This window comes from Cygnus olor, chromosome 6 (genome assembly GCF_009769625.2).
Source record: "Cygnus olor isolate bCygOlo1 chromosome 6, bCygOlo1.pri.v2, whole genome shotgun sequence".
Taxonomy (NCBI): domain Eukaryota; kingdom Metazoa; phylum Chordata; class Aves; order Anseriformes; family Anatidae; genus Cygnus; species Cygnus olor.
This window is the reverse complement of record NC_049174.1, coordinates 38,521,350-38,548,568: the sequence shown is the minus strand read 5'-3', so window position 1 is coordinate 38,548,568 and position 27,219 is coordinate 38,521,350. Positions and strand designations below refer to the sequence as shown.

General features: G+C 42.3%; 2 protein-coding genes across 4 annotated transcripts in view; both read right to left on the bottom strand.

Moving 5' to 3' along the window:
* Positions 1–11,521, bottom strand: part of RIF1 (replication timing regulatory factor 1) — a 29,229-nt gene extending 17,708 nt beyond the window's left edge. For both annotated transcript variants that reach the window (XM_040562344.1, XM_040562345.1), the window contains exons 1-15: positions 11,366–11,521; positions 10,543–10,621; positions 9,860–9,956; positions 7,508–7,638; positions 7,296–7,390; positions 6,800–6,989; positions 5,800–5,892; positions 5,567–5,705; positions 4,154–4,305; positions 3,313–3,433; positions 2,294–2,467; positions 1,928–2,038; positions 1,614–1,676; positions 683–783; positions 228–314 (exon numbers count right to left, since the gene is read on the bottom strand). In XM_040562344.1, the coding sequence (XP_040418278.1) occupies positions 228–314; positions 683–783; positions 1,614–1,676; positions 1,928–2,038; positions 2,294–2,467; positions 3,313–3,433; positions 4,154–4,305; positions 5,567–5,705; positions 5,800–5,892; positions 6,800–6,989; positions 7,296–7,390; positions 7,508–7,638; positions 9,860–9,956; positions 10,543–10,621; positions 11,366–11,463 (1,731 nt within the window). In that variant the 5' untranslated portion in view covers positions 11,464–11,521. The remainder of the gene's footprint in view (positions 1–227; positions 315–682; positions 784–1,613; positions 1,677–1,927; positions 2,039–2,293; positions 2,468–3,312; positions 3,434–4,153; positions 4,306–5,566; positions 5,706–5,799; positions 5,893–6,799; positions 6,990–7,295; positions 7,391–7,507; positions 7,639–9,859; positions 9,957–10,542; positions 10,622–11,365) is intronic.
* A 1,134-nt stretch (positions 11,522–12,655) lies between these two features.
* On the bottom strand, positions 12,656–26,455 carry TNFAIP6 (TNF alpha induced protein 6). 2 transcript variants are annotated; one of them, XM_040562350.1, is made up of 7 exons: positions 26,332–26,455; positions 26,082–26,231; positions 19,484–19,621; positions 18,215–18,376; positions 15,263–15,491; positions 14,140–14,180; positions 12,656–13,765 (listed from the first exon to the last, which is right to left on the bottom strand). In XM_040562350.1, exons 2-7 carry the CDS (start codon positions 26,149–26,151, stop codon positions 13,602–13,604), a joined length of 804 nt encoding a protein of 267 aa, XP_040418284.1. In that variant the 5' UTR covers positions 26,152–26,231; positions 26,332–26,455; the 3' UTR covers positions 12,656–13,601. The 2 variants fall into 2 exon arrangements, with proteins under 2 accessions (XP_040418284.1, XP_040418283.1); XM_040562349.1 differs by lacking the exons at positions 26,082–26,231; positions 26,332–26,455 and adding an exon at positions 24,371–25,209.
* Positions 26,456–27,219: the final 764 nt, after the last annotated feature.

The following is a 27,219-nucleotide window of genomic DNA, read 5'->3' as shown; positions in this document are numbered from 1 at the left end:
GCTACGGCTCACTAGGACCAAAGTAGAACAGAGTAGTTTTCAATACTACCACCACCACTTTTTTTGTAGCAGACAATAGCAATAGCTTCAAACATTAAAAAAACATTAAAAACCTTCAAATATTAGTCTGGATCTCATGACTTATGAAGTGCTCTGCACATATGTGCTTACATGACATCCTAATGCCTTTAAGCATGAAGAAAGTTCTGGAAGGAAGTCAGACTTACATTTAAAAGATCCATATCAGCAACCTGATAAGCTGGTGATCCTAATACTTTGGGAGGTAATTCCTTAACAGTAATATCAACGAGAGACTAAAGAAGGGAAAAGAAGAAAACAGTAATTTTTTCTTTTTCTTGAGGAGAGCAATATTTTAACATAAAAACATAAATGTAAGCAAAACTGTAGCAACTAGCTTCCCTTTGAAACAGAAGGTTCTGAGAGTCATACACCCAATACGGTCAACGCTGTTTTCCAGATTTATTAGCACCTAAGAAACCCTTAAGCAACATTATGGCATATCATTAGAATTGCACAGTTCATACCAAACACTGGTTCTCAAGAGACTGGTCTGGTCAATTAGGTGCAAAAGACTGCCACCAAACAGAATTTACACAATCACAAAGAAATTAGGTTTAAAAACAAACAAAAAACAAAAACCCTACAAACCCACACAACTTACCAGTATTTTCTGCACCGGAAGAGAATTTGATCTAACAGTGTTTTTTAAGGCCTGAAGTAACATAGTCAGTACTTCTGACCCCTGTTTTTCTTTCTTATTACCTAGAATAAAGTATATTTACAGTTACAGCAGAACAAATTAATGCGCAGCGACCATTACTTAAATCTTAAATACAAGGTACTGTAAGATCATAGGAAGTTCTGTATACTTATAAACATTACCAAATACTTTATCAAATTGGATACCAAGTATCTCTGAAGAACACTGTAACTGAAACTGAAAGGTTTAAATAGAAAAGCTAAATCTAAGTAAAATAGAAACGCCTTCCTGTTAACATTCAACTCTGGCATATTAAAAAAAAGGCTGTGAAATTTTGCAGGCATCCAAGTAACACACGTCATTTCTATTATGCTTTTCAATTAGATCATTCAATATAAAAAGCTTATTTAGACTTGTTTGTTTGTTTTAATAAGAATGCACTTACATCAGGCTATCTGTAAAGAGACGATGCTACAACAAATTTGACTTGGGGAAAAAAGGTAGCTATAGTCACATAAATTGATACTACTTTGAGTAATACATCAAATAATATTTCAGAGTTTTTCTTAATACCATGGACTTGGCATGGGATTGTTTTTAGAAATGGAAAGACTTTTTTTCAGCAATAAAATCAGTTCAAGTGCTTCTGTGTCTTATTGCTAAAAGACACACAGCTGCAGTCATATGCTATTGGTGTCTTCCCTGACAAGCCTGAATGGATTGAATCAGTATGATTTTGTATTTTTAGCACACATATTAAAGAGATTAGTTCCAAAAAAACTGTTGATGATGCCTAAAAACAGGTTTTACTACCAGTGAAGCAAATATTTCTTAAAGTCTACTAAAAAAAGCCACTATCACTGACTGGTCAGCTATGACAAGAAAAGTTTACCTGATTCAATAGCTGTTTTTACATATCCATTTATGTCCTTCCATATAATATTCAGCGTAGAATCTAAAAGATAAAAATATCTCCATTCACTTTGCAATAAAAACATTAAACAAACAATATTTAAATACAAACTGTGTTAAACAAACATTGACATAAGCAGAAACTGGCATAAGCTTTTGGACCAAGTCAGGTAAGTTGTATTTAAGTAATGCAGACAGAAGTATTACAGAAAGCGGCTATTTTTTCCCCCCTTGTGTTTTCCTCCCCCAAATTATTTTTCAGAAAAAAAGTGAATTTTCCCACTAAATTCTTACCAGGAACTTCTTTTCCAATTGCAATAAATCCATCCTGAACTGCATTTATAAGCGTGGCGGCATGCTTACAAAAAAAAGATGAGCTGCTGATCAGTGGGTGCTGGAGAGGCTCTAGGAGAAGAACAAAGCCTGTTTTATAAGTTGGCTATTTTGCAGTCTGTTTTCAAATTAAGTCTTAAAAAGCAAGCAGAAATGTATATACTTACAGTATTTCACATAATTAAAAACAACTTCCAGTATTAAAGACGACCACTAGCAGTTTTAAATATTTAAAGCATTTCATGCTACTGGACCCCTTTAAATCCAACAAAATCTGGTTAATTTCAGACTACGTAACAGTACTTTGAAAAAAGGTAACTCACATACCTAAACTAAGTACAAGTTTGTTTTGCTTCGCAAAATCCAAAACTTCTGGTCCCATCAAGAAGTGAAGCAACATCTCAATTCCCAGAAGCTGAATAGAAGGAATCACCACCACTCCTGCAGTACTAGAATTCAAGTTCATTCTTGGTGTGGCCGGACTTGCAAATGGATAAGAACCTGAGTGGTGGGAGTAAAAAGAAAAAGTTACCTCGTATTTCACCTGTAGCGAGAAGAAAAATCCAACAAACCAGAACCCCCACAGCGAATGTGAGAAGAGCAAGTCATATAATAGTGGTGGCTAAAAGGAACCTCTTATCAGTCAGACATTACGTACTCGACAGGGTTTAACATCACAGTTTTAACCGTCTATTTTGAAAGCATGTGTGTTCCAAGGACTTCAGAGTCTCAGATGCCAAACTTTATTTTGGCAACAAAAGGTGCCATGGAAGTTATGGCAATAGAACAAGTTACGTGCTACACTATAAACACAGAGGACACTTGCACAATGAACCTGAGGCTTCTAACTACAACAGTCTAGAATTGTATGAGAACATTAGGCTTTCCATGCAGAGCAGAGGCAGTTCCATATCTCAGCACTTGGATCTAACACTCAAGTTAATGTGAGTTCACACGTACTTACAGTGTTATGAGCAGTGTTATGATCACTGCTGTATTATTCAGACAGAACCTAAAAATGCTACAGAACTGAGACTAGTACACACAGAGCATATAACACATAAAAACCCTTAAGTTTCAAATCAAAGCTCCATTGCAAAAGTGAACACAAACCTGGACATTAAAGATGGGCCCTCAGCGCAACTTGATTATCCTGATTTTGTAAGCTTGAGAAACTGACTACAGTCTCAACTTAACCAATGTGAATCACCACCTAAGTTTTCTGCATGTTCATCTGAGAAGTTACTGCTTTCAATAATATGACAAATAAACCATAAACGCGTTACACAAAACACCTTAGCTCCTGCATCTAAAACACAGGTGGAAACAGGCTTCCATTTTAATACCTGATTTCTGTGTAGGGTTTGCCAAACCTAGATTTTGGTTGGTTGGTACACGCGAGGGAGTTCCTGGCAATGCAGCAGAAGAATCTAGACTTAGAGTACTCTGGATTAACGGTACACAAACCTGCAAAAATACCAAATCTAAATAAAAATGACACAAACAAGCCATAAGCCACAAAGAATCATGTATTTCAAATATCACAGACTGTACTGCTATTCACAGCATCAATTTTTCAGTGCTTCTTGGGTCCTCATAATATTTCTAAGACACTGTATAAAACATACTGATGAGCAATTATGAAATAGATATATAAAACAAAAACTCCTCTTATAAGTGATACAACTATACTCCATTTAAAAAGTTCGATTTTTTTTTTTCTTTATATCCATCCTGAAGTTTCATTTAACAAAATTCAGAAGCCAAATAGAAACATTTTGTTCATTTCAAATACAAGGTGAGTAGTAATGGAACACCTGAAACATTTGTCTCCATGATATTGAAGAATATCGTGAAAGGACAAAACAATCCTTATATAACCTGCTCATGTTTATTATTGCTGTGCACTGAGTGGAAATTTTCACTAAGACACTCACATTACAGACAGATATACTCTCAAGTCTTTTGGAACTTGAAAAATGTTGCACGCACAGTCCTAAATGTTCCTCCTATATAACATACACATAAACAAAAAGCACGTTTGGTTCCTAAAGACAGTTTTATACTAATAATAAACTAGAGAAGGGCAAAGTAGGTACACAAAAGCTATGGTAACGGAGTGGATGTAGCTTTGCACACTGAACATCAGCTAAATGATTATACTACAACTATTTTCAGTTGTATTACCTGTTCAAAGTTTGCAGGCAGCTGCGGCCCCAGCCTCATGAGCAAATACCACCAGACTTCCAGTTTCGTCAGTGCTAAAGCCTCTGTTCTCACATGGATTGAGCTCAGGGGCTGCATTAACAACTTCAGCCTTTTAGCACTGCACAATATATCTTGAAGAAAAACAAGAAAGTATTTTTAATCAACGCAAATAAATAATTTGATTCCAAAATAAAAAGTAAACCTTTTAAACCATTAGTTTTCTTCTTACTGTGTTTTACCTTAAAAAACAGTAATGCTTTGCAGAACTACAATACCACGCTAATCTTTCAGACTATTCAGACTGCTTGAAATGGTGTCTGGAATGACCCTGGAAATAGAAGGCATTTCTTTCCAATACCAGACAGGAAGTGAAATCTACTGCATACCAACATAAACATAAGGAAATCCACTCTTGCTTGCTATGTTAAAGAGTAACATCTCCCACAGCAAAATAAAGCCCAAACATTTAATGTACCTGCATATTAACAACAAAATGAGAACGAATGACCTTAAATATGGCACACTGAGGCCACAAATGATCATTTGCCACTGAAGAAGAAATAGCATAGCATGTTTGGACAGAAGTTTGCTCACGCCTAAGTGCTTAAAGGGAAAAAAAACTTTTAGCCAGCTCAGCAGCAGCAGAACCTGTCCACCAGCAATTTATAAGAAACTGCTGACAGACTGCTTTTGCAGCTTGCAGTCCTTGTTAGCCATGATAAAGCATGCAGCACAAACACTAGCAATGCCAGCGATTTTATCTAGGAAAAGAATCTTGGTTAATTGATCTATGGAAAACAATCAGTAGAAGTGACCAGATGGCAAACAAATCAGAATTACAACTTAACTGAAATTCAGCTAAACTCAGAAATGTTCACATTTAGCTTCCTCTTCAGGACAGACTGTGAGCACAATCAAGGTAAATATTTTGGGTGTTGTGATATATACTGGACTTGTTTAGGTCTCTTTCGTACCCTTTAAACAGATTTTTTAAATACGTATTTCACATCTTCAGAATCTTTACGCATGGCTCTCCCTAGTTAATCCATACAGTACAAAATACTATCTACAGAACAAAGTTCTTTTTCTCCATTTGATTGCTGACTGTTTGGCTCAAGTGAAGTGTTACAAAAGAGGCTTCTAATTTTATCCATTTCTCCTAGTAGCAAAACTAAGATAGAACTACTGGTCAAGTTACATCACTTTCCCTTATGTATATACACATAGTAAATATTACGATGTATACACCACATATATACACAGTATATACAATGGTACATACCACAGTTTTCACCAGGTTAAGAAAGAGGGAAACAATATATACACTCTTCCAGTTATAAAAAGTGACAATACTCAAAACGATTCAGGTTAACCTTTTTTTTTTTAATCTACCTGGATTTAAAGCAAAATTATCTATTAGACTCTTCCATGCAATGAAGGCTATTTTCTTTACTACCGGTGAGCCACTACGAAATCCAAGTTCCTCCAGCTGCAGCAATGAATTGATGAAACTGCCACTACGATGCAGAGTCTGAAAATAAAGAAGTTCAAAGTTACAACAATTAAGTAGTCAAAAATATAGTTATTAATGTTTAGGTAAGTAAAATGACTGTTCTTCTGCTTACCTTTCCAAGTAATTTGACAAACAGCGGCCATAATTTTAAGACGTAAGTCTCATTTTTTGTAGAAAACAGTTTCTGAAGTTCTGAAATTAATTTCTGCGGGTGGAAAGAAAAATAATTTATACAAGGAATACATTCAAGTTATTGTAAAAATTATGTAATCAAATCAACGATAACTGGAAAGACACAAGCAGTCTGGAAATAACTTATTTCTAGATCAGAAAGATAGAATTTTATACCATGTAGCATTCCCTGGTGAGTCAGTCAAACCCTGCTACCATCTGATTACCTTCTTTGCTGAAATGAATAGCTGGTATCAATTATTCTTGCTGACAGCATCAAACAACAAAATCGATTTTCTTCACTACCTGTAGCCTCTCTAACTCTCAAGTCACACTGACATTATTAGTGGCAAATTCCACTTCAGCCAAAGGATTTACTTCTTTTGGTTGTTTGTGGTGTCGTTTGCTTTTAAATTTATTTATTTTTGCAATGAGAGTGGTTCAGCACTGGAACAAGCTGCCCAGGAAGGTTGTAGGATTTCCTTCCTTTAATATATTCACAACTCAAATCGTCAAGGCCTTGAGCAACCCAGCTTAGCTTTGAAGCTAGCCCCGTTTTCTGTAGGGGGTTAAGCTAGAAGATGCCATACCAAGTTCTGCAACAGATCCTAGTTCTCTCACCAAATTCTGTTTAAGAAACAACAAAAGTATAATGATACTATGAGTTAATGCTGTAAAGACAGGTTTCTAAAGATCATTTAAACAGAAGCTTTCCTCATCAATAATGCTTACCAGAAATGTTTTTTGTTTTTTTTTTTTTACAGTGGTGCTATGTTTAACCGTGCTGTTGTATTAATTTTTGTCAAAATTGCTGTCATCATGAAGTTGCTCTCAACACACAGTGGCAGCAAAAAGCTACTATTTACTACTATAAAAAACAAAATGAAAACCCTGATCACTACTCGTGCTGTATCTAGAAAAAAAAGCACATTTCTACTTACTGTGGTCATTAGGTGTTCAGTGACAGCTGCCACCTCCTGCTGTTTCTGCAGCAGCAGGGGCATGCCCATCTCCAGTGCAGTGGCACCTCGTAGCTGCACTTTATGAGCTGAATGGACGACCAGAGGAATGATCAGCTTTGCCCACCTCACAGCCTCTTCTCCCATCTGGGTTGGGGTTTGCTCCATTAAGCTGAATTGAAAAAACAAATACAAGCATTGATCGTCTCTAACAGGCAGCATACTGCTCACACGCTCAGACAGTCTTAGATATCATCGATAAGCGCTCTGATTCAACTTCGGATTTAGAGGAAGCCATTCTGAACAATTTTAGAACATCCTATTTCGATGGCTTACTTAACTGCAATGCTGACGGGTTATTTCAACCTCCCCAAAAGCAGAACAAACTGATGTTTACAGTTGCCCTTTCTATACTATCAGTATTTTTTATAGGCATATGAGCTGAACTGAGAGCCAATAAAAAAAACAGTGCACATACCGTATAACAACATTCAGTGCTTCATATTCAACAACCATAGACTGGACTTCTCCTTTAGTAAGTATTGTTTCCAGTGTAGAAATAATATTGGACACCTGAGGGAACACAAGAACATCAGAGTGAATGTTGTACTTAAATACAAATATTTTTTCCTGAGCAGCTGGAAATGTGAGATTTCGTTTCCCAGGCTACAAAAAAGTTAAGAAACTTACCTCCTTTTTAACAATTTCAGAAGGAAACGTCTGCTTAGAAATCACCCAAAGTGCTCGAGTGCGAGTGTTTTTGTCTGAAGTTTTCAAAGCAATGCTGTTTACCGTTGAAAGCAAGTCATGTACTTCGGTTGCTGAAAGCAGAATGCATAGGAGTCAAATTCTGAGTATTCCACTCAGTTTCTTAGCAAGCCTTAGGTCATTTTGCTCATTTAACATTACATTTAACTAGACTGATTGTGATTTAATGTCTTAAACGTTACTTTTTGGTAATTTTTGGAAGTTTCTCATGAAATTTTGGCAAAAAAAAAAATCAAAATATATTCATGCATGTAGATACTATTAACCTAGCATATACATGGTATCACGAGAAGCCAGAAAACCATCGTATCAGGTTATGTAGCAAGAGTTTGGTAGCAGGGGGCTGCGGGGGTGGCCTCTGTGAGCAGAGCCCAGCAGCTGCCACACGTTAGATAAGGCCCAGCTCCAGCCGGCTCCAAAAAGGACCTGCCACTGGCCAGAGCTGAGACAATCAGCAGCACTGGTTGGTCATCTGGGAGAGCACGTTTAAGAACAGGAAAAAAGACTGCTGTGCAACAGCAGCTGGGAGAAAGGAGTGAGAAACAGAGACCAAGGTCAGTGAAGGGGGGGGAGGAAGTGCTCCAAGCATGCAGCACAAGTTCCCCTGCGGCCTGTGGAGAGGCCCCTGGTGGAGCAGGCTGTCCCCCTGCAGCCCATGGGTCCCACATGGAGCAGATCTCCACGCTGCAGCCCGTGGAGGAGGTGGATGTGGCCTGGAGGAGGCTGCGGCCCATGGAGAGCCCCCGCAGGAGCAGGCCCCGGGCCGGAGCTGCAGCCTGTGGAGAGGAGCCCACGCAGGAGCAGGGGGTCTGCGGGGAGCTGCCGCCCATGGGGGACCCGTGCTGGAGCAGTTTGCTCCTGGGGGATGGACCCAGCAGTAAATAAATTGGACCCGGGCAATAAATTATATGGATCTCCCTACACTGAGTCTGTTTTGCCCGTGATGGTAATTGGTGAGTGATCTTCCTGTCCTTATCTCAACCCCTGAGCCCTTTCCATCGTATTTTCACCCCCTTTTCCCTTGAGTAGGGGAAGTAAGAGAGCAGTTGTGGTTGAGCTCAGCTCCCCAAACAGGTAAAACCACCATAACCATAAAGCTAGAAGATAATTTTACCTAAAAAGGGTTAGGGGTAAAGATTGAATATTCAATTATTTTTAACTGCTTGGATTTCAACTTAATTTAGTAGTACTTTACAAAGTCAGTTTTCCTGGAATACTGACATATATAAATTCACGTTAAGGTCTACGAAAAAAAACTAGAACTTTTAGAGCTAGAACTGAGCTGTCCCACCTTCCTAACTCTCCACCTATCTTCAGGACCTGACCTTACCTAGCAAGTTTGACTGCAGTTTATTAACTGGTTAAAAAAAAAAGCTATAGGGGAAAGGAAAGGGACCACACAGACATTGCTACAGATGCTTCATTTCCTCAAGAAATCAGATTATAGTTTAAGTAATAGAAAGGCATGAAACACTGGAAAATATAAATAGAAAAACTGAGAAAAAGCATTGTGTAAAAATGCTCTCTGACCAGCTACATGTGACAAGTTTAGCCTTCACCTTCCACAACTACACAACCTGTCCACACGCACACAGACAGCTGACATCGAGCTGCTTCTGACCACACCATTGCGACTAGATATGCCTGACCCCTAGAACCTGTAAAGGTACCTCCTGAGGACCAGCCAACTTGAACATCAGCTCTCCTGGATTAACAAAACCCAATGTTTTTACCTTGAGTCATAGATTCATGTTTTCAGCACCAAAACCTGCTGTTACAGGGTTTTAGCACCTTCCAGGAACGTAGGCCGTAAGATTTTGGAGTACTTTAAATGTTGTGCTATTAAACATTTCAAAATAATCTATTTTAATGTACCGAACAGGAATTACCAGGCGAACACTGAAAAACACTGAAAAGCACTACCAGGCAGGCGCACACTCCACAGAGAAAAAAAAAAAAGTTCTTCATTATTTTTCCACTTGGGTGGTTTTTGATTGCAAATTCCAGAAAACAATTACAGAACCTGACTGCTACCAAAGCATGCAATCAAACTATCAGGTAGTAGGCCAGTATTAATTTAATAGCATGATTTTTTTTTTTTGCACAAGGTGGAATTAGTGATCCAATCACACTGATCTAGAGATAAAACTATTATACCACTTGCGAACAGTAACATTTTCCAAAATTGCTGTATATGCTAACAAGGAAATAAAAGAAGGACTATGGAATAAAGATATACATCACCAACAAGCACACTGAAGTTGGTTTGCTTACCTGATAACTCAGATGTGATCTTCGAATTAAAAACGCAGAATCCTAAGGCCTGTAATGCTGCGTTACTTAGCTCTGAATTTGTGCTAGAGATATGTGCCTGAAAAAGAGTTAAATGCATGTAAAATATCAGCTTACAAAACAGACATAAAGTATTAACAGTCTTAATACCGAGACCTGCTGAAGAGACCTGTCAAAAATGAATGCTTGATGAAAAATACACCCATGTAGGAAAGCCTTCCTGTTTATACACACTCCAGATCATTAAAACAATTTGAAGTTCTGAAGACATTTTTGTTCTCTGTAATTTAGGCATCTTTACTGAAGAACGTGCTAGACATCAGAAGTTCTTTACTTCCTTGCTTTTCCCTGCGCTAATACTTGACTCTGTTCTAAAACGTGCGAAAAAACAGTCTTTACAGTAATCTTTCAAAAAATTGACATTTAAAATATACACGTGCTATCTTTCCTGGAAGATTTGATTTGACTGCATAACACCTGCCTGAAGTCATCCCAGTCCCTAAGGTGTTTTTTTTTTCCCCCGTAGTAATTTCTAATAACATTGAAGAAATGTTTCACGAACACACCCTTAATGCTATGTTACTAGCTTGAATTCATAATTACATGAATGCATGTTCAAGTCTTAGTCTGGCCTTGAACGTATCTTTGATCTGGAAAAGACATACCTTAAACACTTTGCAAAGTTGAGGAAAGTGTCTTCTGACATCAGCAGTGAATTCTTTGCCTTCCTCACCAGTCAAGCGACTTTACGGAGCAGAAGGGAAAACAAGCAACATTCACCCGTTAAACTTGTTATCATCTACATAGCTTTAAATTTCCTATAATGCACGCTTTATTAGTGAGTCTAAAGACAGTGGTTAGGTGTCCTGGTTTCAGCTAGAATGGAGTTAAACCAGAACATTAGGGAACTACTTCATTCCTTAGGAAGTTAAAGCAGAAGATGGTGAAGCACAGAAGAGCCAGTCAGCACACGTTGCTTGACATACCAATAAAATAGTGCGTTATGAAGTATGTGCACGCTGGTGCATTGGAAAAAGCAAAGTGACTAACAACATATTTTGTGCTTATGGGATGTGAAAAACATTATGGTTTTTAATCTTAATATTTTAAGCAAAGATGGAATGGTGAACATGAAACTTCACGCCACTACTGGAAGTTGGACGAACAGAAGCACGTGAGCTGAAAGCACGTTCCTCAAGCGCCGTTCCAGACGCAGGCTCTGAGTTTAGGGGAGTTCTGGTTTGACACCTGGCAGCAGTGACTGCACGTACCACAGGCCAGCTGCGCAGAGGAGCTGCACCTGCCCTACGAACCATTAAGGACCGGTCTCACCCAGCTCAGAGCGGACTTACGAAGCGTGCTCGCCCAGAAGACAACGTGATAACCGCCGGCACGGCCTCTAGGCGCGGAGATCGCTTCAGATCAGCACCGCGCCAAGCCTGACCAAGCGCCGAGCACCCCGCTGCCCTCCCCCGTCCCCGCGCCCACCTGACGATGGCGAGGTGCGCGTCCGTCAGCTCCCCCGGCGGGGCTGCCGGGTCCTCCAGCGTCTCCAGCAGGGGCTGCAGGCCGGCGGCGGCGCTCATGGTGCGACGGGCCGGGGGCCGGGCCTCCTGCGGCGCGGCGAGCGGCGGCGGCCCCGGCGGCGGCCCCGGTGCCGGCCCCGAGCCCCCTGCCCCGAGCCCCCCGCCCGCGGCCGCGCCGCTGCCTCCCGGCCTAAGATGGCGGCGTGCGCGGGACGGGCGGTGCGCGGGCCCGGGCGGCGGCGGCTGAGCCAATGGGGAGCGCGGGGAGGCCGGGCTAAGGGCCGAGGCGGGGAGCATCGAGCGGCGCCACGCGTTTTCTCCGCGCGCGGCCGAGCGCCGAGCCATCGCTCGCTTCCCGCGCCCGCCGGGGCCCGCTGCGGATTGGCGGAGGGGGCGACGGGGGCGGGGCGAGGGGCTGTCCGTCACCTGAGGCGGCGAGGCGCTCCGCCTCGGCCGCGGCGTGCTCGGCCGCGTCCTGGTAACGCTGCGGCTCCTCCGGCCGCGGTCACGCTCCGAGGCGCTCGTTTATGACTGGAAATAAAAACACGAGTGTCTCACAGCCCTGCTCACAGCGCCAGCCCCACACAAGCCGCCCTGCATAAACCCGAAACACGAGGGGTGCCCCGCAGCCCACCCGGTTCAGCCCTACAGGCGCCCCCCCCCCCCTCAGCCGTTTCCCCGTAGTAACGTCTGACGCTGAGGAGCCCTTTCCCCACCAAGCCCCTAACGCCGTGTGGCCACCTTGCATTCCCAGCTCCATGCTCGCACGTCCTAGCTCCGTCTCGCCCCGCAGCGTCCCGGCGGCCCTCCTCACGCCGGCTTCCGGTCACCGGCTCCCGGGGGTCCCCGGGAGGAGGGCGTGAGGGGGCTGCGGGCGGCCGGCAGGCGGCGGGGTCGTAAAATGCCGCTCCTCCGAGCCGCCCGCCCCCTCTCACCTCACACGGGGAGCTGGGGCCAGCCATGTGCCCTCTGCCCTTTTCTTAGGCTAGGAGTTAGAACCGTATTCCCAGGGAAATTGGAGTAATACACGCTCAAAAATGAAAAGAAAAAAAAGAGCCGTGACCCGAGACTCCCCTCTCAAGAACTCGAGGTGTCCCTCAGGCAGGGCTGGGCCATGGCCCTCCGCACCAAACCGAGACATGTTGCAGCTTACTGACTGCTTTAACTTAAAAAAAAAAAAAAAAAAAAAAAAAGGCCTTCCCAGTCTGAAAAGTTCTCACGGAATCAAAATACATCATTGGAAACTCAGGACGAGGTTAAAACAGAGGTAGCTTTAATGCTGCTTCAGACTGAGGAACTTAAACTGAAGTTGAGAATGTACAGAAGATGATTCGTGTTTATCAATTCAAAACAGTACATTCTTAAAACCCGTGTAAACATACAGTATCTCAACAGCATCTTCAGAATGGATTTGCTGGTTGTCAGTAATTTCTTTCGATGCTTCATCTCGCCAGTTTTATCATCAAGTCTTTCATTTGATTCTTTATGAAGTGAAATAAGACAAGTGGAAAGACATGAACATCTCTTCTCCGCATGAGGAGACGCTGACAAAATTTCTAGAGTACTTTCTGATTCATCTCACAACAAAATTACACTGATAATGTTGTGGATCCTGTGCTTTCCATGCTGCTTCAAAACCTTCTGACTTCAGACAGTAACATGGGTGGCTGCTAGGCCATCCACAGGATGAATTTATGCATCTTCAGAATAAGTGGACTCCAAAGGCCTTTTGAACTCAGGGAAATTAGTTAATTAAAAAAAAATAGTGTAGAGAACAGGAAGAAATAAAGCCACAATCTAAAAAAATAAATATGTGGAAACCAAGGAAATAAGGAGAGAACAGCAAATTAGGTTTAAAAATATTTGAAACGTTGGTCACAATAAGTTTGTTCAAACGGTGCAAGAAATAAGGAAAAGGAACAGTTTATATACAAAAATAGCTTTAAAGTCTTTGGTAACAGTGATTTCTTCAGTTTTTTACAGGTCTAGAAATCTAAAAATAGTCTTCCAGCATTCATGTAAATACATTTTATAATTTATTTCCTAGTATACTTTATTAACAAAACTTATATAAAACAGAAAATAAAAAGTCAGGAAGATATGAAGGAAATGACCGTATGTCTGTCTTATCTGAAGAAACAGATGTTTGAATTGGGTTCTAAAACACGTTTCCTAATGAGCATATCGTGTCACTCTGCTTACATGATACCAAACTTTCCAGGTAAGAAGTTTGCTTTTCCTTGGGAAGTTGTATTCTTTCCGTCACCTGACTTTGAAGGCATGTCTACAGCAACATACCTAATTTGAAAACCACCAGCAGTCACTGAGGAGTCTGTCAGAAACTTCAAAGTCATCACATTGCCTGGACAAGAAAAAGGAAAAAAAAGTCACCCTCATTTAAGAAGAAAAATCACCTGGATATGCAAAATAGGCACAAAGCCTCATGGATCTCTAGGTGACACTGGGGTGAGGTTGTACCATGAGTGTGCAGCAAATATTTTTCAGATTCTGCTGTTATTTGCATTCACTAGTTGAACCTCAAATTGTGGATGGAATGATACATCATTTATTTAAAAGTAGCTGCGTTGATGAAAAACCATGCTGGCAGTTTTGAGTAGCAGCTTCTCTGTGAAGCAGAGATTGAGTCTCTGGACTTCTTACTTATTATTAGAAAGCAGGGAGAAAAGTTTATTTGGGCTGATTTTCTTTTAACCATAAAGAGTGCAAATATATTACCTGTGCTAATGATATCATCTGGCAACTCATCTCCACAAAACCTGGAAAAAAAAAGAGAAATGTTCATGACTAAACGCAGCAGATATGCCCTACCCTGCTGTGTGGGGACGCACACTGACCACGGGGCTCTCAGGCTGTACTCTCCTCTGGAGCTGTGCCTCGTGGGGCCAAGCTGGTTGTAGCTGTTCAGTGCACATAATTCTCTGCATGTTAAAGCCATTGACTAAAGGATTTTTGTCATGATTTTATAGTGAGGATTAAGGGAAGGAAAAATGCAGGAAACATTTTTCAAAATATGAAGGAAGTAAATGATGCAAAACAAGAAGAAAAAAAAAAACAATTTAACAAGGCATTAAGGAAAAGAACAATGACTCAAGGCTAAGAAAGAAAGAACTTTGTCAAGAAAAACATCTAAAATGATCTGTAAAGGAGAAACAAATGGGCTATATCCTTGCTTTCCTACACATGAGTTGTAGAAAGGATATGAAAAGTGGCAGGAATTGGGAAGTGTTTTTATCGCTTTTTTGTTTGTTTGTTTGGTTGGTTGGTTGGTTGGTTTTTTGGTTTTTTCCCCCTGGAAAAATGAGGAACTTCATAGTAAAAATATGACCACTAAAGAACAAGCAAAAAGATGACAGCGAACAAAAGAAAGTGAGAATTAAGCAAAGAGACAAATGGAATTTTACAAGAGAGACATGGAACACCTGTTCTGATTTTGTTACAAAATATTTGACTTCTGTAGCAAAGGATAAATTTTTTGCTAACACTTTACACCTCTCCTCCCTCGTTTTAATTAAAGCAAATCCAAAATATTGTTTGAAATTGCTAGGTCTTCCTGCAAAATCATAGAGAATTAAAATAAGCAGCTGACTAAAAAGTTTCGAGCTCTCTTTCATGTAATTCAACAAAGCAGAAAAGGGCAAAGCACAATTTCCTAAGACTCTTTACAGGGCTGTGTTAATAAAAGTGAAATAAGGTAAGTTGTCAGGTACTATTACTACAAGTATTATGAGCATATCAGAGGTGCTAATTGGACCAAGTAACACAGTATTTTTCTGAAGTAATGTTTCAGAAAAATATATATCATTTGATTATTTTTATATTAAAGTTGGAATTACTGTACCTGCCCACAAAGCCATTGATATCGTCATAGCTATCATAGATTTCCAAGAAATCTGCCATACAAGCAGTGTCGTCTTCAACATCAAACTCCAGAAACTGTAGATGAATCCGCTGTCCATACTTCACTCTAATATGCCAATAACAAATTTGCTCATTTTCATACTCGTTTGGGTAGCCTGGTGACTTAAAAACATGTTTTGAATCTGTGAAGACTCCACCACATTCTTTTCCTAAGAGAAAAATAAAAACATCAGAGTTCAAGTATTCATTTTGGATATGGCTATGATTTAATGCTTCGAGCTCTTTCACCCAGTAGATCCATAGAAAATCACAAAGGGACATCCAGCATGATAGCATTTTTCATACATTTAAGCAGTCAGCATTCACAAGAAACGTCCGTCATTCCTAGCTTTTGGAAGCAGATATTTTGGAAGAGGCATAATCCAAAACTCACTGAATTTAGAAGAAAAGCTTTCATTGACTTCAGTGGACTTTGGGCCAGAGCTAAATGCTTCATGTAAAAGGCATTTAGGGTTTCTGACTGTGCTGAACTGTAAGCTTTAAGGCTGTACTTGCAAGTTGCCCTGGCATTCCGTTTCAGCTTTTCTTCTTCAAAAACCTCTTTGAAGTGTGTCTTGTGCAAAATAACAAACAAACAACAAAAAAAAAAACCCACCCACCTTGTAAAGGTCAGTGCTCACATACACTTCATTGTACCATTAGCACTGCAGCTCCTGCACTCCCCCAAGTGCAAGACCCAGAGGTCCTGAAGTGCCCGTGTTCAGACCTGGGGAGGCACTTTTTGGGCATGAGTTCAGGCCCTGAAGCTGGCTGGTGTGGTTAATGCTCGTAGTTCGTCCACTGCCCCAACCAAGGGCTTTGTGCCCCAGGCCACTCACGTCCCACCTGCAGCCAGACAGCTCTGCCAGCCCGCATAGCAGGCTGCCCATCGAGCACAACTACATTTCCTTTTCATGGGAGAGGCTCAGGCTGCTTTGGGAGTGTTGGAAGTTCTAGTTTCCCTTTGTCCTCTAACCAAACAGAGCATCTGGAAAGCAACTACCTCTCCTCCCAGAGGAGAAGGCTGACAAAGGAGAGTGTTGGGCTGACATAAATGCAGTAATAATGAGTGCAGTAGTCTCTCTTGCAGTTTTCTTTGTGTGCTGAACATCTGTGAGTGTCCCCCACCCCACAGAGCTATTCGGTTAACAACTGCCCAGCTCACATAAACAAGCTCAAACCCTGCGAGCACAAACAAATGTGCACAGCTGTACAGACGTCACCAACATCTCCAGCTTCTGGCTCTGCCAGCCAGGGCAGTGCGCTCCCCGGGATCAGGGGACTCGAATGGAGCACAAAGTTGAACTTCTCTTTTCGTGTTGGTGCCCACTTCTTCCATCTTCCCCGCTATGTGAAGTGGAACCGAGATAAACTGATGCAGTGGCCGTGTAAATATTTCATCTGCAGTGTAGAGAATGGAGGTGAATAGAGACAGGGCCCGTATCCGGTGAAGTCTTGTCTGTCGTGTTGGAACCATCTCTCCAGGTCTGCTTTGGAGACCCACTTTTCTCTAGTTACACTGCAGTTACACGTGCACACACACACGTGCGCACAAGACATTGTTGGGAGCTGGACCCGTCAGGTGGTTCAGTCCCAGGCATGGCATTCATTTCAAGACTTGCTATATCTCAAGCACGAGAAAGAAGGAATAAGGGTTAACATTTTGCCTGTTTACAGGCAAAATATCCAGAGAATGGTTCCCATGTCATAATGTTTTATCTGTGTATGTCTCTACAAACACATTAGAAGGCTGGTAAACAGGAACAACAGAGTAGCAGGCACACCCCTATTTCCCTCCAGAACTGTGTTTGCAATAAAGAAATAAAATAACTGAAGAACATAGCTTTCCAGGGTGGATTTTAAACCATAGCCTACATTCTACCTCTTTGGGAACAAATTCCTACTTCTCATCCAGACAGCCACATCCAGCCTTAGGAGACATACCCTCTGGTGACTTTGGCAGACTTCTCCCAGAGGCAGCTCCCTAGCGAGGTGGCATTGTCCCTGCAATGTGCCACCATGCCTCTGAGATGTTTGACAACTCTTTTAGCTCTTGGATGCAGATTAAAACACACATGCCTATCTTTGCAGCATTTAATTATAGCTAAATGTCATGCCCAAATGTCCAGCTAATAAAAGGAACACTGCAACTGTCACAAGTCAGATTTGAGTGAATTCTAGTGTTTTAGAATAAAAGCTTTTACAAACCCAAGATAACCAGAGCTTCCCTGGATTTTATTTTCTGAACTCTCACGGCTGCTTCCGAATTTTTAGCAGCAGTGCTTGCAACAAGATGATGGAGAACTTTGAAAGAAATTGTATGATTCTTTATGTGCAAACTGGGAAGAATGTGAAGGCAAGCAAAAGGGTAGTTATCACTGAGATTGATTTTAATTTTCTAAGCTACCATCTTGCTACGAAGGTAAGAAAATGTGCTTACAACACAGGAGTTAAATTTTTTGCTTAACGCACTGTTATGACCACTTAGCTCAACATCTGTTAAGCACCTCAGGTTAGATATTTAAATGAAATTGTAGGCTAAATGTAAATGCCTTTATACAAAAGAAGATCTCATTAGGAACATCACTTACCTTTTTAATCAACACTTCTAGTTTCTGGAGGGCCTTTGGTCAGGCCCAGTTACCTGCAGCACAAGGCAGTGCAGAGACACCGAGCTCCGAGCGAGCTGGATCAGCTGCTGAATCAGCTGCTGGTGACAGCAGAGGGTGCACGGCTCCCGATCAATTTGTGTCAATACATCCCCCTTCACAGACTGCATATTTATGGTACTGAGGCTAACTCATTCGGAGCCAGGGTGCTTTTGCACTGCCAGACAGCACGGCATGCAGTCGTAACCTCAGACCCGAGGGGAAAGGGTTGTTTCTGAACACACCGTTAGGGTTGTAGCAGTAGGCATCCCATCTCTCGCTCCGGTTGAGGCGAATCCCGTAGTCAACGATGCCGGTTTTTCCAAAGCCACAGTTGGCTCCAGCTTTCACTATGGGATAACCGACCCTGCCCTTTGCCATCCAGCCAGCAGCACACACGTGGAAACCTGCAACAGGGGGGAAATGGGGCATCGATGTGATAAATCAATCCTAAGCAAGAAACCGCTTTTTGTTCCGGTAAGTCAGGACTTACTCAAGGTGATCAATGGCTTAGATGTAATTGGCCTAATAGAAACTGAACTACAGGAAAGAATTGTACTTTGAGAGGATAATTTTAAGCATGGAATGTAAAATTGCTTTATGTTCTCCACAGCACGATCATTGGTTCTTCATCTGAAGACAAAAATCAAATGCAGATGGACTATACGGTCTCCAGGGTTGTGCGTTTTAAGTGCTGTACCAGCATTTGTAATCAAATTATACATTGGATGAGTTATGTAAGTGAATAAATTGTGCTCTTTGTTTCCCTTCTGAATCCATACAAACTTACTAAACCATATCTCAAGAACCAGTTTGCAGTATTAAGTTATGAGAGTTAATAAAATGCTACACATGGAAGGTAGCTAAGGAAACAAGGTATTTACTTAAAATACTTTCAGTTTAAATGTAAATACCTAAAATGCCTTGCTAAATTTCTTGCTAAACAACAGGATCCTGTTAATGCATTTTGTGGCTGAGAACCTAAATATAATAGCCAAAGAATGCAGTGTTATTCTCTGTCTGGTAGAGACTGATTCCATGTTTTCACCAAGACGATCTGGAACATATTTGTGGCGTCCTCGGACTGCGAGCCGCGCAGAAGAGACAAAAGTGCCCTTTTTACATGTGTGCTGCTGCTGAGAGCCAGGTTCTGACTCAACAGCATAGCCTGCGAATTTCTAGTGAAGAGGTCATTTTCCATTGTTTTCCTAATGGGCTGAATAAATTAATCATTCCTCATCAGGAATCGAACGGGAATGAGGCTCCCCACCAGCTCGGGGCTGTGCTGCACCCAGAGCCCAGGGGATGCGCAGCACCGGGTGCAGGCACGACCCCGACAGCTCTGCAGGTAGCACAGTCACGCTCTGGTGCCGAGGGGGGAAATTGCATGCAACTCGGGCCAAAATCCAAGGATTTTACAAGTCTCTTGGTCCCAGAGTTCATAACATTCATGAAAATCCAAGGCATTATGAATGAGCAATGTGAAAAGCAAATGGCTAGGCTTTGTTTCAGACCTATTTTTCTCGCTGCCTCCAGCTGCTGATACGTGGCCAGATGTCCTCCTTCGTACTCGCAGACAGCTTTTGCTTCTGCATAGGTGAGCTGGTACTTGCCAGAGCGTGACTCCCGGTGGTACACTCCAGCTGCTCGTTCTGGGGACCAAGAACAGTAAATGCCTTCAGTACAGCCTTGTGGGATGCCCTCCCGCCTCCCCCAGTCCCCCAGGACCCGCATGTCGGGCCGATGGCCAGGTGAGAATCGAAACAAGATGTTCGGCTGGTAGCTGTGCCGTTTGGGAAGCGTCAGGAGAAGGCACCCCTCCCGCCCCTAAGGTATGGGTTTGCTCAGGAGAAGTTTTGAACAACAGAGCTAGTCAGAGCTTGGCAAGGTTTGAACAAGGGAAAATCAACAACCGCAGGGAAGGACTCCCAGAGGACTCCTCAGAAAGCAGTAGCTATGGGAACGATCGCTGGTGTCAGCATCGCTGGTTCTGCGCATCCTATCTGACGCGGGGGAAGCTCGTTCTGGACTGCCATCACAGCATACTTTTGGATGCAGCCTTAGTGCTTTTGGAAGATGAATCAGAGCTTTGTTTTCAGTCTCCAGAGAAGTCAAATCAGAGCTACTTGGATAGGAGAGAGGTAAAAATTAAAGGGAATGAAAAAGCGAAATAAAAATATCTGAGCTTTGTCACAAGGGGCAGAACCAGAACAAATGCTGGCTGACATTTTTGCTGCACAGAAAATTAATACAATTTCTTTTTTTTAATTTATTTTTTTCTTTGCTGTTGGAGGTCCAACATGAAGCAGCTTTCCAGGGAAACCTAGAAATTGTCAGCGCTACTACAGGTTTTATAATCTCTTCTTGTTTTACTCGCCTGATACCATATGTGCAGAAATCTGTCTCAGAACCAATATGCATATCTAACTGAACAGCATTTTTGCTTTTTTTTTTTTTTATTTAGTATAATCTGAGAAAAACGTCTGTCTGCAGTTATTGCTATTCAACACGATTGAAAAAAAAGAAGCAAAACAGGAAGCATTTTTACAGTAGTTACTGGTACCATGGGAAAAAGAGAATGTCTCTTCTAGTGACACGCTTAGAGTCAGCAGTTTTGGCTAGGTTAGGATATTTTTTTAAAAATAATATGGTCACCACTGAATTGTGGTTAGCAATGGTGAGATCCCTTATTAGATACAGAATGACGCTTGCCAATGTAGTTTTTGGACCCACAGTCCCTGGACCAGCGCCCAGTGAAGTCAATGATATTGCTGACAGCGGTCTCAGAAGACTGAGAGCTGCTTTCTGCAGCATCGCTGGGAATGTCCCTGGCATGGGCACGGGTTTACTTATATTGTGGGGAAAAATCCTTCTAAGAAGCCAGTTGGAGTGCAAAGAAAAGTCCCAACACGTATCAGCTGTCGAATAACAGTATGCTATTTAAAAAAAAAAAAAAAAAAAGCTCTTAATTAAAAATTTCTTTGCAGGAAGTATCATTTTTCATTCACCTAATAGTCTATCATGATAAACCCAGCTCTGTTTCTTTACAGCTTGCTTGTGTTGAATTCAGCACACATGAAAATGTGAGCACTACAGAAAATAGCGCACCACTTAGCCTCACTGCATACTCAGGGGACAACCTGGCGATGAGATTATTGATCACTGCAGCTAATAGGTAAGTGAACTGAAAGGTGAGTTGAAGTGAGCTGGCAGTGAGGTGAAAACCCCAGATTTTAGTCCTTGGGATTAGCTGAGCTGCCCCCCTTACACCGAGTCAAGGAGTAAGGGGCAGCTGAATCCTAAGGCTTGTCACTTTCGCAAGTGATACTAGCACTTTTATTGATGCTAAAATATCAGTATGGACAGGCATTACATTTTTCAGAATATTGCTGGAAAGATCTGCTCTTCACAACTTCTGCGAGGGCTGCTCTTCCACTAGCAGCACCACCGAGTCTTCCTGCAGTGTCTCGAAGGATGGTGGTGTCCTGCTGAGAGCAATCGCCCATCTGTCTGTGTCTCCCTTGTGACATGAGAAAAGTAGCCTTTGGAAGGAAGGACCACACACAAGTACTCCGCCAAGGCTTCTCTCTTTATGAGACCTGTCTGAAATCTCCTCTCCCTGGGCCAGTGAGATCTTTCAGCTGAGCTCGCTCTTTATTTGCCTGAAAACCTGCATGTTGGGAGTGCTCTCTCCAGGATTCCTCCACCCACTTTGCTCCTTACACAAAAGATCATGGGTTGCACGGCTGATGGGACACTTTTCTTCCAGCTCACATTTCTTAAAAGTTCTCCTTGAGGCCCAGAGCCAGCAGGATTGGGCAAGGACAGTGACCCCCTGCTCACCCACAAAGCTCTTCTGCACAAAGACAGCCAGTATGAGACTTGGCCTAATACAGTTCCCTCAATATGCATGGCACGGTGCTACATGTTAAAGGCTGAAAACAAATACGTAACTTTTAAGTGGAGGACGGCCAGGTACAGTTCCTGGCACGGTCATACTGCAGCGAACGGGGCAGGCATGGCCCCAAACCTCCCTGACACATGGTGAAACTGGGACCACGGAGAGGGGAGAACCTGTCGTGGGAAACCTGCTTCCTGGCACTAAGAACTGGCTCTCGAATAAGTGTCTGAACATATTTGGGCAAGGCTGTTCCAATCCTCTCATCAGTTTACAATGAGCCTTTGGTTATAGCGTGCCTGTTTCAAAAATGAGCAGCTATAAAATTCCATTCACACAAGAAAGACATTAGCAGGACACGATACAATCAGCTGCAGGACTCCGTGTTTACTGAGAAAACAAAAGATCTTTTGTACCGCAGAAAAAAGGTAAAACACATGAGCATTTCCAGCCTGACCTCTACAAAATATTTGATATTTGTGTTAATGGTTTGTTGAGGAAGAAAGGTAAAATGGAAAACTCCATTTTCACTCTGGTCTCAATCATGCTTTATCAGAAGAGGAGATAAGCAAGGCTCAGATGCCACTGCACATTCCTAGGTTTTACTTAGCGGGGTGGGTCTTGCTTTAATGCTTGTCCACAGCTGGTATGAGATTGGGGTTACTTGTTTTAGTGTTCAATTTTTTTTTTTTTTTTTTTTTTAAATTCAAAGATTCATACAGTAGCTGGCTGTGAATTTGCCCAATTTTTCTTCATTTATATGTAATTTCACTGAATTCCATTGGTAATTTAATTAACTGCAGTTTGGATTTTGTTTGAGTAATTTTTTTGCAGCAGTTGGAATAGATAGTGCATTTTAAAAGGAGTTTCATTGGAAAGCACAATGGAAAGCAGAGTGGTTATTTCAAAGTTGCACATTGCATTTCCAGCTTTTTGCATGTCTTTGTTTCTTTAGAGAAAGCCATCGGTTTTTGCTCCTGTCCTTGATTTTTATTTACCCTCATTGTAAATGCCAGAGGTGCGGCAAAACATTATCTTAGGAGCGCAGGTCGCACGGGGTGTGCTGAGCCCACTACCCTGGGGCTGGGGTGGCCTCATCCTGGTTATACCCTGGCACGGTCCCCAGCCAGCTCTTGCTGGCACTGGGATGCTCTGGAAGACTGCGGAGAGCAGGGAGCAGACCTGTGCCAAGCAGCACGCGCGTGGTTAGACCCAGGCAGGATCTGTGCACGGCCGGGTGCTGTTTGCTCGTGCAGGCACAGCCTGGCACAGCGAGCCCCTTTTCTCCACATCCTGCAGGAGGATACCCATCGCAGGCGGTATCAAATTCAAGTTCTCTGCCCCTATCAGGGCTTAACACAGCCTCAGTGCTACTCATCTGCTGCATCCCCGAGTGCTGCTCCAGCCTGGAATAGAAGCTCTGCTCCTCACGCCAAGCCCTCCCCTGCCATCGTCCGCTCGAAGAGCAGCCCCTCGAGGAGGCGCACGAGGCTGCCAAGCTGTTCCCCCCCAGCACCCTCAGCAGCCACGGGACACAGCGGGCGTGCTCCAGGTTCAGAAGGAAAGGAAAGTCATTAAAAAGGTGCAGTCAGATGGAAAGCAATACTGACACTGCTCCTTCTCATTTCTGTTCCTGCTGTCTACATGGTCCTCTGAGAAGGGACTGGAGCCACGTGGTTGCTGCACCAGCTACGAGAGAGTGGCTCCAATTCCTCACGAAACATCTCAGCGCTACAAAAACATGTACAGGCTACAGGAATGCCTTAAAATCCTTAAAGAAATATGCAGCATCCTTAGACAGGAGAAAGGAGTTTGTAAGCATTTGTCTATGAAACAGAGCACTCAGTGCATATATTTGCTTTGGCGTATTTTATGTGACTGCATTTTGAATATGTTTTTCTGTTGTATTGGATAATTATGAAGACTTATAAAAGAAGAGGCATTTAACCCCACTTAAGGTATAAGAAACTATTCCCACAACATTTTTATAGCCCCTTTGGAATCTTTTCTCAACTGTTTAATGATGAGAACAAACCAATGGCCAAAACATATACATTTCTGTACTTCCCTAGAAACCTAGGAAATATATTGATATTATTTCCAGATCATTTAGTTTCATATGTAGGACCCCAGGCATTTGAAATATGTTCATGCAGAAAATAATTCATTCTTTTGGCAAATGTTTCTTTTCATACTTGTTTTCCTTCATTAGAAGCAGCTACTATTTAACAGTTTTCTTTTCATCTCATGCTGTAGGAAAACACATTCAGATGAAATATTCCAAAACTATTTTTTCCTGCACTTCAGAGAAACAATAAAACAAAAAGCTCATAACTACAAAACTTGCAGTCATTACTGATATAAAATGACGACCAATTTCAGTGAAGATTTTGCTAATATTAATGCCTGGCTCATTTTTGTATTGCTAGGTGTTTATTTTTATACTGTTAGATAAACACAGTGACTTTCGCAGCAAAACATTCATGATTAAATTATTTCTTACCTAGCCAGATAGAGTTATGTAGCACTCCGTCCTTGAATCCCCATGCTTGAGCCTTGTCCCACAGCAGGGCAGAGAAGAAAATCAGTGCAATCATCTCTTCCGAACTATTAGGCTGTAAATATTCCCTGTTAAAACACTCAGGGTAACCTCCGCTAGCAGCTGGCTAGATCCTATTGGAACATCTGGTAGCCAGATCTTAAATAGTGCTTTCAGCTGTGAGGTCAGCAAGCCTGCTCCAATTGTGCTTGCTGTAGTATTATTACACAATTAAATGTGATGTCTGCAGTCGTCCATGTGACTCACTTTTGGCTCTCTTGATTCCCAGTGTGTCCAAGAAACCATTCTACCCCTAACTACTGCAGCACACATGAACACTTTTCAAGCCAAAGTCTGTTCATTCTTCAGCATTCAGTGTCTTCAAATTCCACAGAACAATAAAACTAATAACCGCTCTATCTGCTTACAGCGTCTCTAGTCACACCATTTACAGGACCAAAGAGAATCACACAGACTGCTTCTCATTTAAACGTTTTGGTTTTTCAGATATAATTTGGATTTAATTTCACAGCGGCCCTGATCAATTAAAAAATATCAGGGGAATATTTTTCATTGGATATTTGAATTCAGTTTCCCTACGTGGAATCTGTAACTGCAAGTCAAACCCCCAGATCAGCACAAAACTACAAGTGTCAGAAACAGATGCTCTTTGTTCTGCAAGTGGGAAATAAAGCTAAAATCTTCCTCTCCAAACCACGGTTTAAAAACTGATTCATAGTGTGACAGCTGTCTGCCTGTCTTCCCTTCTGGCAAGAAGTGAATACTGCAGCTGCTCCTTGTGGATGACTGGGGAGTAGAAAGGGGGGAAAGATAAGAGTATGGAAAATGGTCCGGTGGCCCCACACAATGAGGAGCCATTGGAGGACTCTGCTCTCCAGTTCTGCTAACATTCATAACTTCTGAGTCAGGAGCTCCAGAAAAAGATGTGCTCACGGCCACGAAGACAATCGAGTTAAAACAAATGAAAAACAGAAATCCAAAGGAAGGGGTGGAGGACTCTGTGCCTACTCAAAAATATTTCACATAGATGACTGTTGTATCAAGGAGGAAGATATTCTTCATCACTCCAGTTGTAATATAAAGCGATGAACACCTATCTACACTGTACACAAATACACACACGCTTTCCTTCCAACTACATCTCAGGCAGATGCTAAAGGGGGGACCTGTGGGGAAGTGGAGCTGAGAAAGAGCCTTTCTCCTGCATCAGACAGTAGCAAGACACCTTCCACCAAAACACCAATGTCTAGACTTGTCACTCTCCAGCACTCATTGATGAGAGCAAACGTTTTCTCCTAATAAAATTCATCTAAACGTACCTTCCTGTTGTGCATACCTATGCCTAACCCATTCAAGTTTGGACCTTCTGCGTGCACAACCTCTGTAGGTCCTCTTGCTCCTGCCAAAGCTCACGTGCCCTTGGATGAAAAGGCCTGGCCCTGGGCCATCCTGCTCAGCATGACGGCAGCCCCCTGGTTCCCTCCGACCAGCCTGGGACATTGCAGGCACAGTGGCTGACTGCCATCTTTCCTGCCGTGCTCCGAGCTGAGCTCCCATGCCCATGAGACCTAGCTCATCGTTATTCTGTGGCAGTAAGTTGGTAGCCGTCTGTGGTTTTCTGAACAACTTTTCCAAGTTGTTTACCTGAGGTTACCTGGGTATGAATTGTGAAGATGGCGGCGGTGAATGGAGGAGGCAGCGCTGAGTGTGTTGCTCTGGAGCATCCGTTTCTCCTTACCTGAAGGAGACCGGCACTTTGCTTGCTGTGTATATTGCCTCTATATTCGTGGTATCTTCTGGGGACCTAGAAACAACAAAGAGGTATGAGGGAAGGAACAGAAACCAAAGAAAAATTAAAATTCAACAGCAATACCGTACACTGGTCACATAAAAAGACAAATTACTGAATCAGATGAAGAGAATCCTCTTAGACCGACACTAAGATTTCTCTTTCTGAAAGAAGTTTGATGTGGAGGTCCTTCTCTGCACAGGCCACCTTTTCTGTCTGCCATTCAGTTCCTCTGGATGACTCTGCGATGTGAGCTGATAGCTTAAAGATCTTATCTCGGAGCCAGATGTCCACGCCACAGGAGTTCTGTTCCGGGAGGCGGGTGCCAATCCCACAGCATCACAGAAATGTGTTAACAGTGACTAACTCATAGGAGCAAGGAGCGCATACCAGCTTGGAGACGGTTTGTAACAGACTAGCATGGGGAAATTCTTGAGAAAGACACTCATGCCCTAATGAATAAAAAACCCCAATATTATTTTTACTCAAGTTAACTGTTAATGATGAAAGGCCTCGGTTAGGAAAAGCAACCAAGTAATTTAAGGACATAAAGTAACAAACAGTTCTGGTAATGACAGGATCTGACAGCATCTCTTTTGATTTATACCGGGTCCGATGTTTGAATGAGTATATACCTCCCTGGAGAAACTGGGCTATCTGTTAGTAAGTCCAAAGAAATACAATGGCTTATGAATCATAGAATCACAATGGCTGAGGCTGGAAGGGCCCACGGGAGGTCGTTGAGTCTTGAAATCAGGATTCAGATGTCTATCATAATACACTCAAATTAATAAACTTCATCTTTGTTAAAAGATAACAGAAGCTCTACAGGGTTCAGTACACATTTTCTAGTGAAGAGCATTTGGGTATGGTGAATATTTTGGTACCTGAGGAAACAACATAAGGTTTGCTATTGTGTTGACATTAAACATATGCTCCAGATCCAGCCTACGTGTAAGTCTGTGCAACTCACAGTGTCAGTAAAATAATGCGTCCAGTCCTA